The following is a 15160-nucleotide window of genomic DNA, read 5'->3' as shown; positions in this document are numbered from 1 at the left end:
CGTATTTTTCCCCCAACATTAGATTTGGCCGACACGTTCACAGAGTTGCCGCATCGGAAATTCCGAAATTAAATTTAAAGTAGAAAATTAAAAAAATACCAAGTAGAAATTTTCGGAACAAAGTGAGGACAGTTACGTCATTTCACGAGTGAGCTCTTTCGGGAATTCAGGCGCATTTCCAATAAAACTCCCGCAATTTTCTGTAACGACAAACAAATACTTAATTTTCAAAAATTTAAAAAATTGGATTTTTTTGGTTTTGCAGAACAAGAAAAACCATATAAAGAATAGAGGAAGAGAGAAAGTTATTAAGAAATAAATAAATAAATAAAATTTAAAAATTTTAATTAATTAAAAATTTTATTTGTGAGTTTATATAGGAGTGTGCGTGTGTATATATTGATTTGAACTAAAGACAGGGCGCCCTTTAAAGCTATCCCTTCTGTCATTTTGCTTTTTTTAAGAAATGGTGTCGTTTTTGTGGAGAATTGACGCACAATGAAGAGATAAAAATCAGAAGAAAAAGCCCAAGAAAAAAAAGAAAAGAATAATTACAGAGGAGTGAATCATGAACAAGTTTGAAGCTTTGGATTGGTTTATATGAGTTGTGTTTATCTTCACGGTTTGTGGGTATGTCAGATCCCTTTGCTTGCTTTCAACTTTGGTTCTATGTTGTTCACTCCTTTGTTTTCTTGGTATTTTTCTTTTCTTCTTGGTCAAAATTTTAATAGAGTGACTTCAAAATTTTGTGGAACAGTGGTAGGAATTTTTTTTCTATTTTTGTTTGGGAACCCAGAAATGTTTTGAGTGTTTTCAGTGAGATGGTGGTGGAAAATTGATGGCGAGTGTTGTTCTTTCTTGCGTTGGTACTGTCAACTTAGGCTTTCGTGTTGTTTTTTTACTTGTGAATTCTTCTTGGAATTTTTTTTTGATGTGGGTTTGTTTGGAGAGAAAATTTGTAGTGTTGTTTGGATGGTTTTTGTAAGTGGGTTTTCTGAATTTTGTTTTCCCAGGAAAGTGCAGGAAAATCTGTTTTGAGGTCAGGATTTGGCAAGTGTGTCGTTTTGGTTTCTGGGTTTCATTTGCCCTTCAAATCTGTTCATGAACATCATTCTTCTTCTTCTTCTTCCTCCCTTTTTTTTTTTTTTCCCTCTGGACACTAGTTCCAGACGGCTGGATACAGTTTTCTTTTTCTTGGGAAACAAACATAATTAAACATGTTTTTTCTGTTTTGATGTTATCCCTTTTTCTGGTCCAAAAACATGATTCATTTTCCTTTATGCCAAACAGAGAAACAAATATTTGTTTTTCCTGCTGATTCTTCCAGCTTTTTCTGAGTTGTATTCAGCTTTCATTTTGCTGTGTACATCTCTCCACTGTCAAAAGTTTTCTCCAATCCACAATTTAAAAAAAAATTCAGGTTATCGTTTTTTATTTTTGGGAAAATAATTTAATGCTAATTATAGTGAAGTGAATGTGATGAGAAATATGGCAAGGCCATAAACGCAGAACAATTTTTATTTTTTCCTTTTTTTGGGTGATTTTTTTTTCTTTTTTTTTTTCCTTCTAAATTTTTCATTCATGGGCCTGTTTCATTTGTTTTCCTAGATCTCTGGTGGTTTGGGAAAATAATTGAAATTCTCTTAGCCCACATGAATTTTCTAGGCTTCAAACTCATTTTAGGAGTGTTTGGTTGGCATGATTTCTATTTGGGTTCAGTTTTCTTTGCTGTCTCTGCTGTAATCCATGGCCATTTGTGCTATTCATTTGCAGGGTTGATACTGATATGGATTTTTCCGAGTCAACCAAAGTTGTTTATAATAGAATTCAGAAGCTAGAACCCGAAAATGTCTCTAAAATTATCGGTTATCTTCTCTTGCAAGACCATGGTGAGCGTGACATGATCCGGCGGGCCTTCACTTCTGATAATGCGATACAATGTTTGATCAATAAGGCCAAGGCCGAGCTCGGGCTATCATCAAAGCCTGCTGTTTCCAGTCCAATTTCACCTCCTCAGGTGAACCCTTCACCTGTTTCGGATCTTCCCTTACAATTCACACCATTCTCGCCTGCTTCAGCTCGGCCCTTTCCATCACCCCGGCCTGGGAATTCCTACTGGGATCCCCAAGTCAATGGTGATCAGCAGCAAGTTCATAAGTTGGGGGATTTTGTCCCTCAAGGGTACTCGGATTCTCTTCCAGATGATTTTCGCCTCCAGAGCCAAATCCACTTCTTGGCTATGGAGGACCAGTTAGAGAATTCGGTTGGTTCAGAATTCTCGGGGAGTTACTACTACGCTGAACAAGCATTGAATACTAGAATCAGTCGAAGGTCTCCCAGCTTGCCCGAATTTCCCCTCAAGGTCTGCCATTACTTCAATAAGGGGTTCTGCAAGCATGGGAACAGCTGTAGGTATTTCCATGGCCACCCCATGCTCGAAAGCTTCTCTCAGATTTTCAGCCCGGGTGCCAATGAGCTCCCTAATGATGATCATGTCTTTCCACCGGGCTCTCTTGAAAAGCTAGAATTGGAGCTCACCGAGCTTCTGAAATCCAGGAGGGGTTGTCCTGTTTCCATTGCCTCCCTGCCAATGATGTATTATGAGAAGTATGGGAGGACCCTTCAAGCTGAGGGTTATCTTACTGAGAGCCAGAGACATGGAAAGGCTGGGTACAGCCTGACGAAGCTTCTTGCTCGATTGAAGAACAGCATTCGCCTCATTGACAGGTCCTGCTGCATGGATTCTTTCAGTATCTTCATTCATCATAAATTTTCATTTTGAGTATATTTAATCATGGAGTTTTTGTTTTTGTTTTAATTTGCAGACCTCATGGGCAGCATTCTGTGATCCTGGCGGAAGACCTCCCCAAGTACATGGAGGTCAATGGCGAGAGAAGTGATCCCGGTGCCATTGTTGGCAGCTCTAAACAGATTTATCTCACATTTCCTGCTGATAGCACTTTCACTGAGCAAGATGTTTCCAACTACTTCAAGTAAAGGAATTTGGAAACCGTTATTGGGATTTTATTAGCAATGTAGGGATATGTTTTTGTAACATCTAATGTTTGCGATTTATTCTGCAGCAAATTTGGTCCTGTTCAGGATGTCAGAATCCCATGCCAACAGAAGAGGATGTTTGGATTTGTGACTTTTGTTTTTGCCGAAACTGTCAAGCAAATTCTCACGAAAGGGAATCCACATTATATATGTGGAGCACGCGTACTGGTGAAACCTTATCGAGAAAAGGCCTCATCCAGGACTGTTGACAGGTAAAATTTGATTTGAGTCGCTTATGGTATTGTCGTTTTCCACATAGATTCTGCTTCCATCATGGCATAGAATTTCTTGTTTTGCCTCTCAAAACTCTCAAAATAGAAATCTCCACAACGAACAAAGGAAGAAAAAAAGGAAACATGGTTAAGGGCATTGTTTGCTTTGGCATAAAATCAAAGACAATTATTGGAGTCTTGGAATTTAGACAAAAAGCAAATGCTAGAAACACTATTTTCTAAAAGCGGAAAAGGCTGACATACTCATTCCTCAATTCGTTAATCATTAGTCTTCTATACTTTTGGCCTATGAGGACTTTACAACTTTTCCAGATTCTAGAAGTGCTTCCTTTGCATACTGATCTGAATTTTACAATCATTTCAGGCAACTTTAATTCAGATTTCGTGTTCTTCAATCTTTTCTCAATGTGGCATATTGAATTTTGTTTCTGAACATAGTTACCAGGAACCATCATTAATTGAAAACCTAAGCCTATTATTACGATATATTATAGTGCATGCTTTGCATGCTTATCCTTATTGTTTTCTTCGGTCTTTGAGGTTACTTCCCCATATACGATTTCTTGAATCCATCCCAAGGGTGCATGCTGTTTCTTTACCCAATTTCAAACTGTTTTTTTGTCACTCTGAAGGCTATAATAATTTTTAACAGGAGGCAGCATCCTATGTATTACAGTCCACACTTCATTGATGAGGATTCTGAGCTCCAGTCAAGTGAGTAGAATCCTTTGGATAATGCAGCCTTTTTTTTGGAAGTGGGGTTTGTTTTCTTTGGTGTTTGATACGATTTCTTTCTTGTCCTGATCATTCTCCAGTTCCAAGAGTTTGTGATAATTCAAGACTACTCAGGAAGCAGCAACTGATGGAGGAACACGAGCAGGCACTCGAACTTGAGAGGCGTCGTTTATCTGAGTTGCAGCTGACTCCGAAAACCGCTCACCCTTACTTTGGCTACTCCATGGATGAGTTCAAGCAGCACTCTGATGGTTTGTCATATTTGCTTAAAATAAATGACGTTTTTTTTTTTACAATTTTTTTCTTTGACTTCATTTTCTTCGTGGCCCTGAAAGCAGCAGCCCATGCAGAACAAGCTGAGTTCCCGTCTGCAGAGCGCCTCAACTACCTCCTGGAGGTCTTGAACAATGGTTCCACCAGTGAAGACAGGAGCACTAACTACAATGAACAGGAGAGGTATAGATGAATAACCCTTTTGGGCCCTTTTTAAAGAGATTCTACAATCATATCGACCAATTTTCTGACATGGGTGCTTCTCTTTATGGATGATAACCAACCCCTTTTGCAGCAGCCAAGGACTTAATCTTCCAGAAAGCCCATTCGCATCTCCCATTAGGAACAGCATTTCAACAGTAACATAGGTTCAGAAACAGAGGAGTCATAGAGGTAAGGACTGAAACTCCAAAAACTATTTTCAAGGGTTCGATACTACAACAAACAACAGCAGCAGCATCAGCATCAGCAGTTTCGTTTTCGTTCTTTTGCATTTCCCCCTCACATTTCCCTCTCAAAGAGTCTTGTGTTCCCGGTCAGTTTTCCAAGTGGCATTATACCATACTGAAGCAGAGAAACAACAGACAGCAAAGCATCAAACTCCTCCCCTGTAAGTGGAGGAGACTGCAAAGGAGAATGATACAGAAAAATCTAATATGTTTACAGGTTCTAAGGTTCTAAAGCTTTTTTTCTTTTTAATGTAACCACAGAGAGGAAGCAGAGAGACAGACAGAGTTCTTAATCAGAATGTAATGTATAGCCTGCTTTAGCTGAAGAAGAAACTAGAACAATATGAAGGGCTCTGATAAAAGAAGAAAAGTTTTAGTGATCTCTGCATCAGTTTTAAGTACCAGCAGCCTACTATTATAATAAATTTAACTATACAAAGATGCACTATTTTGCATTTGCTCCTTCACTTGTCTTGCCATTCATTTTCTGTTTCTTGCTTCAATCCTTTTGCCCAGACATTTTTCATTCATCCCAATTAAGAACATTTTTATATCATGTTAAAAAAAAGTGTTATATTTAAAAAAAAAAATATAAATCATTTGAAAAATAGAAATAAAAAGTGAAAGAAAAAAAATGCTAAAATTTTGATTTTATTTAGAATTTCTTTTTTTCCATATTTTCTTTTTTAGTTATTTCATTTTGCAAATTTATGATCACCCATTAAAATAGAAAATACATTCAAAATGAAAACTTGGTATTTATATAACATATGATATGTAATATATGATGAGTCCCTTAAATTGTGGAATCAGGCTGCAACAATGATTGTTTCTTTGTGGGTATTGCATCATTGTGCTATTTCTTTATTTGTCTTTTTTTCTTCATTCTATTATTCTTTTTAACCTAAACAAATAAAAAAATAAATAAAAATTAGAAGACCCATGTTGTTAACCATTTATATAATGGTCAATTTGATTGGGAGCCAATAGGATTGTTGACTTTAGAAAGATTGGGGTCAGAAATGCATGTTCTTAAAGTGGGTGTATGATGGAGAGGATAATAGCTGTGGGACATGATGTGATTTAATTTTAAGATTTGTGGGTCCCTATTCTTCTAATTTTAGATATTGTAGCATTGATGTGATGTGTCCATGAGATTTCCATTTGTACAGCTCATCTTTGTATGTTTGTTTTGAGATTGATTGAGGAGCCAACTTTTGAAAAGAATGACTTCCTCAACTTTCATGGAGGAAAAGAAAAATTTTATCCCCACTTGCACAAACATTGACAAACAATTTCACAATCCTAATGGGTAAAATTTAGAGTTTTTCTTGGAATATAAGAAGTGCTAAAATTTTCCATTTTGGTTGAATCTTCAAATAGAATTAATATTTGAAGTGTTCTATTTTCACAATATTTTATTAAGAGACATGAACACTCTTGAGAGAACTACATATATGAGCCCTTTAATATTGCAAAATTATCATTATTTATTTTAATTTCTTTATATTTTAATAATTATTTTCATCTTCCAAAGGAAATTTTGGTATCATGCCAAATATATGACTTTTTTTTTTTTTTTTTTTAATTGGAAGTTGAAATTGAAATCAAAGTAAATCCATGATTTTTGAAACAATAGTATTTGTTCAAAAGGTTGCTTAAATATTAAAAACATTTTTATAAAAATCATAATGACTTTTGTAATGCTTAATATTTTGATTTTCCTAACTTTTATATTAAACTTTCTTTTTAGTTATAAGCTCTTACAAAATTAGTTAAGCAAGCACAAAAGTTTTTATTTACCTTAAAATAAAGTTTATGCCTATTTATAAGTCAATCCAATCAAAACAATATCAATAACTAGATATAATTTGATCAATCCATTTTATAATCTTTGTTTGATTCTAAAAAAGTATTAAAGGAAGAATTAAGAAAAATGATTTTCTTGATTTGGAGAAAAAAGGGAAATAAATTTGAAAAAAAAATGTAAAAATAATTTATTAATTTTAATTCTTTAAAGTTTTCTTCATCTTTTTTCCTTATATTTTCTTTCTTTTGAATTTTTTCAATAAGTAAAATTTAATTTTTATTTAACCCAACAAGTGAAAATTGAATGTAAGATTACAAGGAGTCTCACAAAAGCAAGAAGATATGTCTATGTTTACAAACATTTTCAAAAACAAAAAAAAAGTTTTTAAAAATAATTTTAAATTGTTTTCAAGAACTTCATTTTTATTTTTATTTTTTAAACTTAAATATGAAAAATAGTTTTCTCTTAACAAAAGTTTTGGATACATTTTTTTTCATACTTTCAATAATTACTTACAACATTCTATATAAAATAACCAAAAACACCTAAAGTTTAAAAAAAATTATGTTTTAAAAATAAATTCCAAAAAACTATGTATTTTTAAATGATGGAAATGTGCTTCAAAGAAATATAGTTATGGGTGATGGGACGAGGGAGAAAGAGGAGCTGCTGGAAATGGGAGAGAAGGGAGGGATAGTTATCACATGAGAGTGTTAACATGGAGGGGAACATGGACATTAAAGCTATCGCTCATTCATTCAATATTAAAATCAAAATGATAGAGTAAGGGAACGGAGAACAAACCAAAGCAGCCACGGCACTTCACCTCTGCATTCATTTCACTTCACTTCCATCTTTCTTCTTCTTCTTCTTCTTCTTCAGAAAGCCTCCTATTGGGTAGGCCGGAGCAGCATATTTATGGGTTTTGACCCGTAGACAACCTAAGCAATTATTAGAATTCTAATTACACTATCTACCACATGTTGATTTAAGATATATATATATATATATATATATATATATATATATAGAGAGAGAGAGAGAGAAGTATTTATTATTCTTCTCCATATTTAATGAACACCCATGATAATTTTTTTTCGACATTATTACCAATCAATCATTTCTTTTCTATGAAGATTGGATTCTAATACTTTTTAATAGATGAATTAAAATTAATTTAATATAACAATTGATGTAAATGAAGAAATTTTTTAAATGAATACTTGAAAGTAATCCCTATTTCCACAGGTAGATCTTGAAGAAGTCAGAGACTTACAGTTGGTATTGGAAGGTTTTTCACAACCGATTAGTTCATGGAGAAAATATTGAAATAAAAGAGATAAAAAGTACAAAATTTATCTCATAAGTAAATAAGGAAATTTTAGGCATTAAATATTTATTCTAATTTTTTTAATATTACATGTTTATTATTTTTAGTTTAACACATTAGAATTAAATGGCATAATTCAAGTATATAACAAAAATGCGAGACTGACACATTTTTAAAATTAGTTTTTATTTAAATTGTTCCTAAGATAATAATATTTCTTTGAAAATTTAAATACGAAAAACAATTTTTATCTCACAAATTTTGCTAGGCCTCGATCTATAATTTATTTTATATATGGGACAAAAATTACATGAAAAGAAAAAGGTAAAAGATGATTTATAAAAGTTTTTTCCCATTATGATGTTTGAAAAATTTGGGGAAAAGAAAATTAAATTATTATTCAAAGCACTTCCACCAAAATTTCCTCACCTCTGTTTAAAATTATAAAAAGAAAAAAAAATCTTCTAATAAATTTCCTCATCTTCCTCTTAATTTTTTTTACTGACATTTAAATATAAAAAATCATTTTCCTTAATCTTAAGATAGAAGTATCCATTTGGGCCATCATCTTGCACTCTATCTGGCTCAATAAACTTTCGTTAAACTTCAAATGTGAATGAGCCATGAGTAGTCCGCAAAAGCTTTAGCTGCAATAAAAATCAAATATGTCCAGGTTAGGTTACTTAAAATAGAAATTGAAGTAAAAGCTTTAAACTTAAAGGAAATTATTGTTATTATAAAAATATGTAATAATTTTTTATGTAGGTCAAAATTTGATGATATGAAAAGTAATATATTTTTATATTTTATATTCAAACTCTATTTTAAGTCAAAAACTCTCAACATCAACATTTGACAACACATTTCGAATTCACTATTTTTCATGAGTCATGTTGAATCAAATTTGCATCGATTTACATAACTCATTTAATAAATAAATTATTTCTTCCTAATTAATAATTATATTAATTAACCTAATTATAACTATAATCTATTTAATTTACTTTAAACTCATTTAAATTTAATTTTAAATAAATAAATCAATTGAATAATAAACATATTAGATTAAAAGATAATCATATTGATTCAAACTAGATCTAACAAGACCTAATTATTGAATAGAATGCACAATGTATCACTTGCTTAATAATTAGGTTGTACTTGAATTCATGCTTTTAAGCTGATTATTATTCCTATGATAATTGATTTGATCTATGTAATCAAGTATTTGAGGAATACGAATATCACCCATCACACGAATTGTCACCCCTAACTATAAATTGTACAGAAAAAAAAAAGAAAAGGAAAAAGAAATCATTCCATTAGGCTTGAAAAAGAAAATGTGGGATTTGAAACATTACAGAATGAACGGGCAGAGCTTGCTTTTCCAAAGTGCAGAGGTTCGAGCCCAACTTTTATTCATTTTGGACCGACACTGATGAAAGCCTTTAAAGTGTTTAGACCGATGTGAATGTCCATTTTTTTCAGTCTAATGGACTCAAAAGGTTAAAATAAATTAACTCGGTTCCTATATGTTCAAGCAAATTTGAGAACAAAATTGCAGTAATAAAAATGATCATTAAGTTGACATAGGGGCGTGGGAGCATTTGCAGCAAGACAAGCTGACATTCAGTGAGAGGGATCACCAAAAACACGCTGAGAATGGGAAAATTTGGGTGCAAATTTAATATAAAATAAAATAAAATGAAATGAAAATTGTTTAAAATTTATATATTTTTAAAATTTTCATTTCTAGCAAAAAAAAAAAAAATTAAAGTTTTTTTTCTTCTTTTCTTTTTATTCTCTTTCCTTGGTAATTTTTTCTTAAACCTTCTAGGATTCCACTGGAAGCATAAGATTTGAATAATGTTTGTCAGCATTTTTGCACTTATAACTTAATTTTTTTAATGCACTATAATACTCAACTAAATTGATTAATCAGGAAAATCCCTCCCCATGAATATATGATCAAAATTCAATCAATTTATTTCCACACCCATAAAATCTATCTCAAAAAATAAACTCAAAAAAAAAAAAGGAAAAAGAATCTGATATCTTGGCATGAATTACTAGAAACCCAATCCAGTTTCTTTGTCAATTCAGCTGTCAATCAAAGCAATAAATTAAACTATTTCAGTGCCTCTAACTTATCAGCATCGATCAAATCAGATTTTCAACTATACCATGTCTTAGTTCAACACCTACTAACTAACATGTAAATATCTAAGAAAAAAAAAGTCATGGTATAGTTGACTCCACATAATTGTGACATGTAAATATTCATCAAAATTCAATTTAATATATCCATTTTATAACATATGGCACGTAAAAACATCTCAAAAATAAAAATTAATTACTCAAAATATAATTCGAGCAAATAATAAATCGATTTCAACAAAGGTACCTTGGTAAATGTCAAAATTGCTCGTATTATAACTCAACCAAGATAATCAATCTAATTTGGTACCTGTAACATATAGATATCTATGACAAATGCAATTAAGATGATGAACATTGAACAATATTTATACATAATCAATTTTTTTCTTCATAAAAAATCATTGGATTATAATATTCATGCAGTATCATTAATGCTAAACCAATCCATTTCAAAATCTATCAGCATCTCAAATCATATGATTAAATAGTATCCATCTCCTATCAATTGAAATAATCAATATATTATCAAATTATAATGTACAAGTAAAATAATCAAATATTGGAACCAATCAATTTCGACAGCAATAATCTGGAAACATCTTATATCTCACTAAAATCTATCATACTGTAATTAAATCAAAATGATTAATCAATTTCGACACAGTAATATGTAATGTCTCATCAAAATTTGTTACATTATAGTTCAATCAAAATAATGCATCTACTTCAACACCTGTAGCATGAAAAGAAGTATTCAATCAAAGTGTTCTATGAATAACTCAATCATAAACAATCTATATCTCAAAAAACTTGAATGTCCAAAAGTATTACAAAAGTCACCAATTCAACTAATCCCGTAGTAGTATATCATCAATCAATCCATTTCAACACTTTAACCTATGGACATCACAAATCTCATCAAAATGTATTGTACTACAATCCAATCAAAATAGTCAACCTTTAAATGTGAATATCTCACCAAAATTTATTCCATTATAATTCACTCAGAGTAATTAATCTATATTTTTGATTCACTAGTAACATTGAATAAGTACTATGCATAATGCGCGTCAATCTCAAGCTATTCCAAATCCCATAAAAATCAACTATTAGTACATCAACAAAGTATAATTAGGAATTAACTCTTGCTACCTATCAACGTCTCATATTTCATCAAGAACTATTGCATAATAACTTGATCAAAATAATCCAAATAATCACCAGTAACCTATAAATATCTCATCAAAATCAGTCAATCTAAATATCCATCTATATTAACACCTCTAGCATTAAAAATCAACTATCAATACATCAACAAAGTATATTTAGGAATTAACTCATGCAACCTGTCAACATCTCATATCTCATCAAGAACTGTTGCATAATAACTTGATGAAAATAATCCAAATAATCACTAGTAATCTACAAATATCTCATCAAAATCAGTTAATCTAAATATCCATCTATATTAACACCTCTAGCATTAAAAATCAACTATCAGTACATCAACAAAGTATAATTAGGAATTAACTCATGCAATCTATCAACATCTCATATCTCATCAAGAACAGTTGCATAATAACTTGATCAAAATAATCCAAATAATCACCAGTAATATATAAATATCTAGTCAAAATCAGTCAATCTAAATATTCATCTATATTAACACCTCTAGCATTAAAAATTAGTTTGGAATTCACTAGTTCGAAATCTAATTTCCAATTCTCGTAAAAATCAACTATTAGTACATCAATGAAGTATAATTTGGAATTAACTCCTACAACTTGTCAACTTTTCATATCTCATCAAGAACTGTTGCATAACAACTTGATCAAAATAATCTAAATAATCACCAATAATCTATAAATGTCTCATCAAAATCAGTCAATCTAAATATCCATCTATATTAACACCTCTAGCATTAAAAAGAAGTATGAAATTCATTAGTTCGAAATCTAATTTCCAAATCTCATAAAAATCAACTAGAAGTACATCAATGAAGTATAATTTGGAATTAACTCTTGCAACCTGTCAACATTTCATATCTCATCAAGAACTGTTGCATAATAACTTGATCAAAATAATCCAAATAATCACCAATAATCTATAAATATCTCATCAAAATCAGTCAATCTAAATATTCATCTATATTAACACCTCTAGCATTAAAAAGAAGTATGGAATTCATTAGTTTGAAATCCAATTTCCAAGTCTCATAAAAATCAACTATCAGTACATCAATGAAGTATAATTTGGAATTAACTCCTACAACCTATCAACATTTCATACCTCATCAAGTACTGTTGCATAATAACTTGATCAAAATAATTTGAATAATCACCGGTAATCTATAAATATCTCATCAAATTCAATCAATCTAAAAACACCTCTATGTTAACACCTCTAGCATTAAAAATTAGTATGGAATTCATTAGTTCGAAATCCAATTTCCCAATCTCATAAAAATCAACTATCAATACATCAATGAAGCATAATTTGGAATTAACTCTGCAATCTGTCAACATTTCATATCTCATCAAGAACTGTTGCATAACAACTTGATCAAAATAATCTGAATAATCACCAGTGATCTATAAATTTCTCATCAAAATAAGTCGATCTAAATATCCATCTATTTTAACATCTCTAGCATTAAAAGAAGTATGGAATTCATTAGTTTGAAGTCCAATTTCCAATATCACAAATAGTACTGAACTATTCTGAACTCAATTGAGCTATCTATAAATAATCGAGGCATGATATCCATTCGAAATTACCAGTGTTGGAATCAATCCATTTCAAGACCCGTAATGAAATATTCCATCTCAACCTCCTATATATGATAAATTCGTTGCTGTTATCAACATACAATGTATAATAACCGCTTAGCTATTATCAATTCAAAATGCCATCAATACATCATCGAAGTATAAATCTCATGAAAACAATTAAGGTTGGAATTAATCAATCTCAGGACCCGAAAATTTAAGTAACTTGTGGTTATCTCACAAAATCCCACACATTATAATTCAATTAAAACAATCAATCTATTTCAGGAAAGTGATCAATCCAGTCCAAACACTTAATAAAAATGAAGTCATCAATAATAATTCGTTCTCAATAACAACCTGTAGATATCTCGTAGAAGTACTTCACAAATCAAAACCAATTACATTTGGTAAAAATAATCCCCTGAGCTCAACCAAGCTCTCAACAAATCAAAATACGTATCAGAGGAATAGCAAAGGAGTCATTTTAGGGCGGATAGAACTGCAAAAATGGAGAAAATTAAACGAAACCTATTTTCCAGACCGTAAAGAGATCAATACCTATGCTTCTCGCAGCATGATAATGCTAAAATCGCATTTCATTTTGTTTTCCTCTACTTTCTCGGCAACCAAACAGAACAAACCAATTCATACCCGACCAAAACGGATCCGCTTAACCAAACCCTCACTCGATCGACCGCTGATATTTAACGATTCTTCCTCTACGGATTAGATTTATTCTGAAATCTTCTAGAGACTCGGTTCTCTCCCGCCTTTCCCAAAAAAATCCGAAATTCAACTCAGGAAAATGAATCCAAGGGTTTCAAATAAACCGACCAAATCAGACGGTCTCAGTTAATTTGGAGAGTTTGAAGCATAGAACATATATATAAATAAATAAACAAAATAATAACACTAACAATTAAAATTAAAAATAATTAATGTCATAAAAGCAGATGCCAGCTGTGCTGACAGGTTTTTAATAATATAATTTTTTTTTTAATCTAAAATAGATTTAAAATTTTAAAATTAGTATTCAAACTATGAATCAAAATAAAAAAAGGGTGGAAACCAAAATCCAAAGCAAAACAAGAAAAATTGGGCCAACAAAGTTAGGAAAAATATGCAAGTCGGCCTTGTAGTTTAAAAGCAAGAGACTTTGCACATTGTATTCTCCTAAATAAAAAATCTGTATGGGCCCATCCTTTGGGCTAATATTGGACTCAAAGGCCCATTGCCTTGGGCACTCCAATGAGATATCCCCATACTGTTACAAGCTCTTGGCTAGGGATGGTTCGGGGCGCCCCCATCCCAACCCTGCCCCATTTATTCAAAATAATTCTTATCTTTATCCCATTTAAAAAATTAAACGGGATGGGTGGGTATGATAAATTCTCATACCCGCCCCGTCCCGTTAACTTTTTTTTTTGAATTAATTTTTTAAAATTACTTTTAAAAATTTTAATTATATTAAAATAAATATATTTTATAAATAATTAAATTATTATATTTTTTTATAACTTATTTTATTATTATCTATATATTAAAAATAGTAAAATAAAAATTAAATTAAATTAAATTTAAAATTTAAATTAAATTAATTTTATGTATAATCGGGGCGGGGCGGGGCATACCCGAACTCACCCCGGGTTTAAAAAAAAAAAATCTCAAACCCATTTATTAAAATTGAACCCTATCCCATTAGGGGCGGGGCGGGGTGGGTATCTGAAAAAACCCGCCCCATTGCCATCCCTACTCTTGGCTCATATGTGAGATTTTATTTTATTTTTTCATATTTTTTAACTCTAACCAGAAACTAAACTAAAATTCAAAGTTATGACATGTTTTTCGAAAATAGTTCTGAAAAATAGTTTTTGAGAATAGTTTTTGAAAATTGTTTCATGATGTTTTATAAAACAAAAGTAAGTTTGGAAATTTCAAATGTTTTTAACTTGTTTTTAATATTTTTAAATATATTTTAAAAATAATTTTTATATCAACTATTTTATTTTTAATTATTATATATGCTTCTATAATTATTTTCTAAAACAATCATCCAAAAATAAGTGAAAAAAAATTAAAATATATTATCTGAAAACACATGTTTTCTTCTAATTGTCAAACATGTTTTTTTTTTCTTGAAAAACACAAAATTGTTCTCGAAAATAGTTGCAAAACAAATCCTATATTTTTCGTTTGGTAAATTTTTTAATAAATATGAAATAGTTCCTGTTAGAAAGAGGAGGGTAGTAAATAGGGTGATGGTCTCTTTTTCACAAATTTAAACCATACAAAAATAAGAGACAATTATATGCAAATATATAATAAACAAAATAAACACAATT

At 31.0% G+C, this 15160-nt stretch overlaps 1 protein-coding gene and 1 long non-coding RNA gene across 5 annotated transcripts; one reads left to right on the top strand and one right to left on the bottom strand.

Moving 5' to 3' along the window:
* Window positions 1-423: 423 nt before the first annotated feature.
* Window positions 424-5214, top strand: LOC100247644 (zinc finger CCCH domain-containing protein 18). 4 transcript variants are annotated; one of them, XM_019223811.1, is made up of 8 exons: window positions 424-630; window positions 1884-2727; window positions 2826-2993; window positions 3084-3269; window positions 3943-4004; window positions 4106-4276; window positions 4364-4481; window positions 4594-5214. In XM_019223811.1, the coding sequence occupies exons 2-8, from the start codon at window positions 1901-1903 to the stop codon at window positions 4664-4666; spliced, it is 1605 nt and encodes a 534-aa protein (XP_019079356.1). In that variant the 5' UTR covers window positions 424-630; window positions 1884-1900; the 3' UTR covers window positions 4667-5214. The 4 variants fall into 4 exon arrangements, with proteins under 4 accessions (XP_019079356.1, XP_010657431.3, XP_010657433.3 ...); XM_010659129.3 differs by having other exon boundaries at window positions 625-695; window positions 1774-2727; XM_010659131.3 differs by lacking the exon at window positions 424-630 and adding an exon at window positions 641-695 and having other exon boundaries at window positions 1774-2727; window positions 4597-5214.
* A 2948-nt stretch (window positions 5215-8162) lies between these two features.
* On the bottom strand, window positions 8163-13722 carry LOC104880922 (uncharacterized). The gene is made up of 3 exons (XR_787018.3): window positions 13377-13722; window positions 10292-10354; window positions 8163-8534 (listed from the first exon to the last, which is right to left on the bottom strand). It is a non-coding gene; the product is annotated as an uncharacterized LOC104880922 (long non-coding RNA).
* Window positions 13723-15160: the final 1438 nt, after the last annotated feature.

The sequence above is a fragment of the Vitis vinifera genome, chromosome 12 (assembly GCF_030704535.1).
Source record: "Vitis vinifera cultivar Pinot Noir 40024 chromosome 12, ASM3070453v1".
NCBI lineage: Eukaryota > Viridiplantae > Streptophyta > Magnoliopsida > Vitales > Vitaceae > Vitis > Vitis vinifera.
This window is presented reverse-complemented; position numbering and strand designations above follow the sequence as displayed.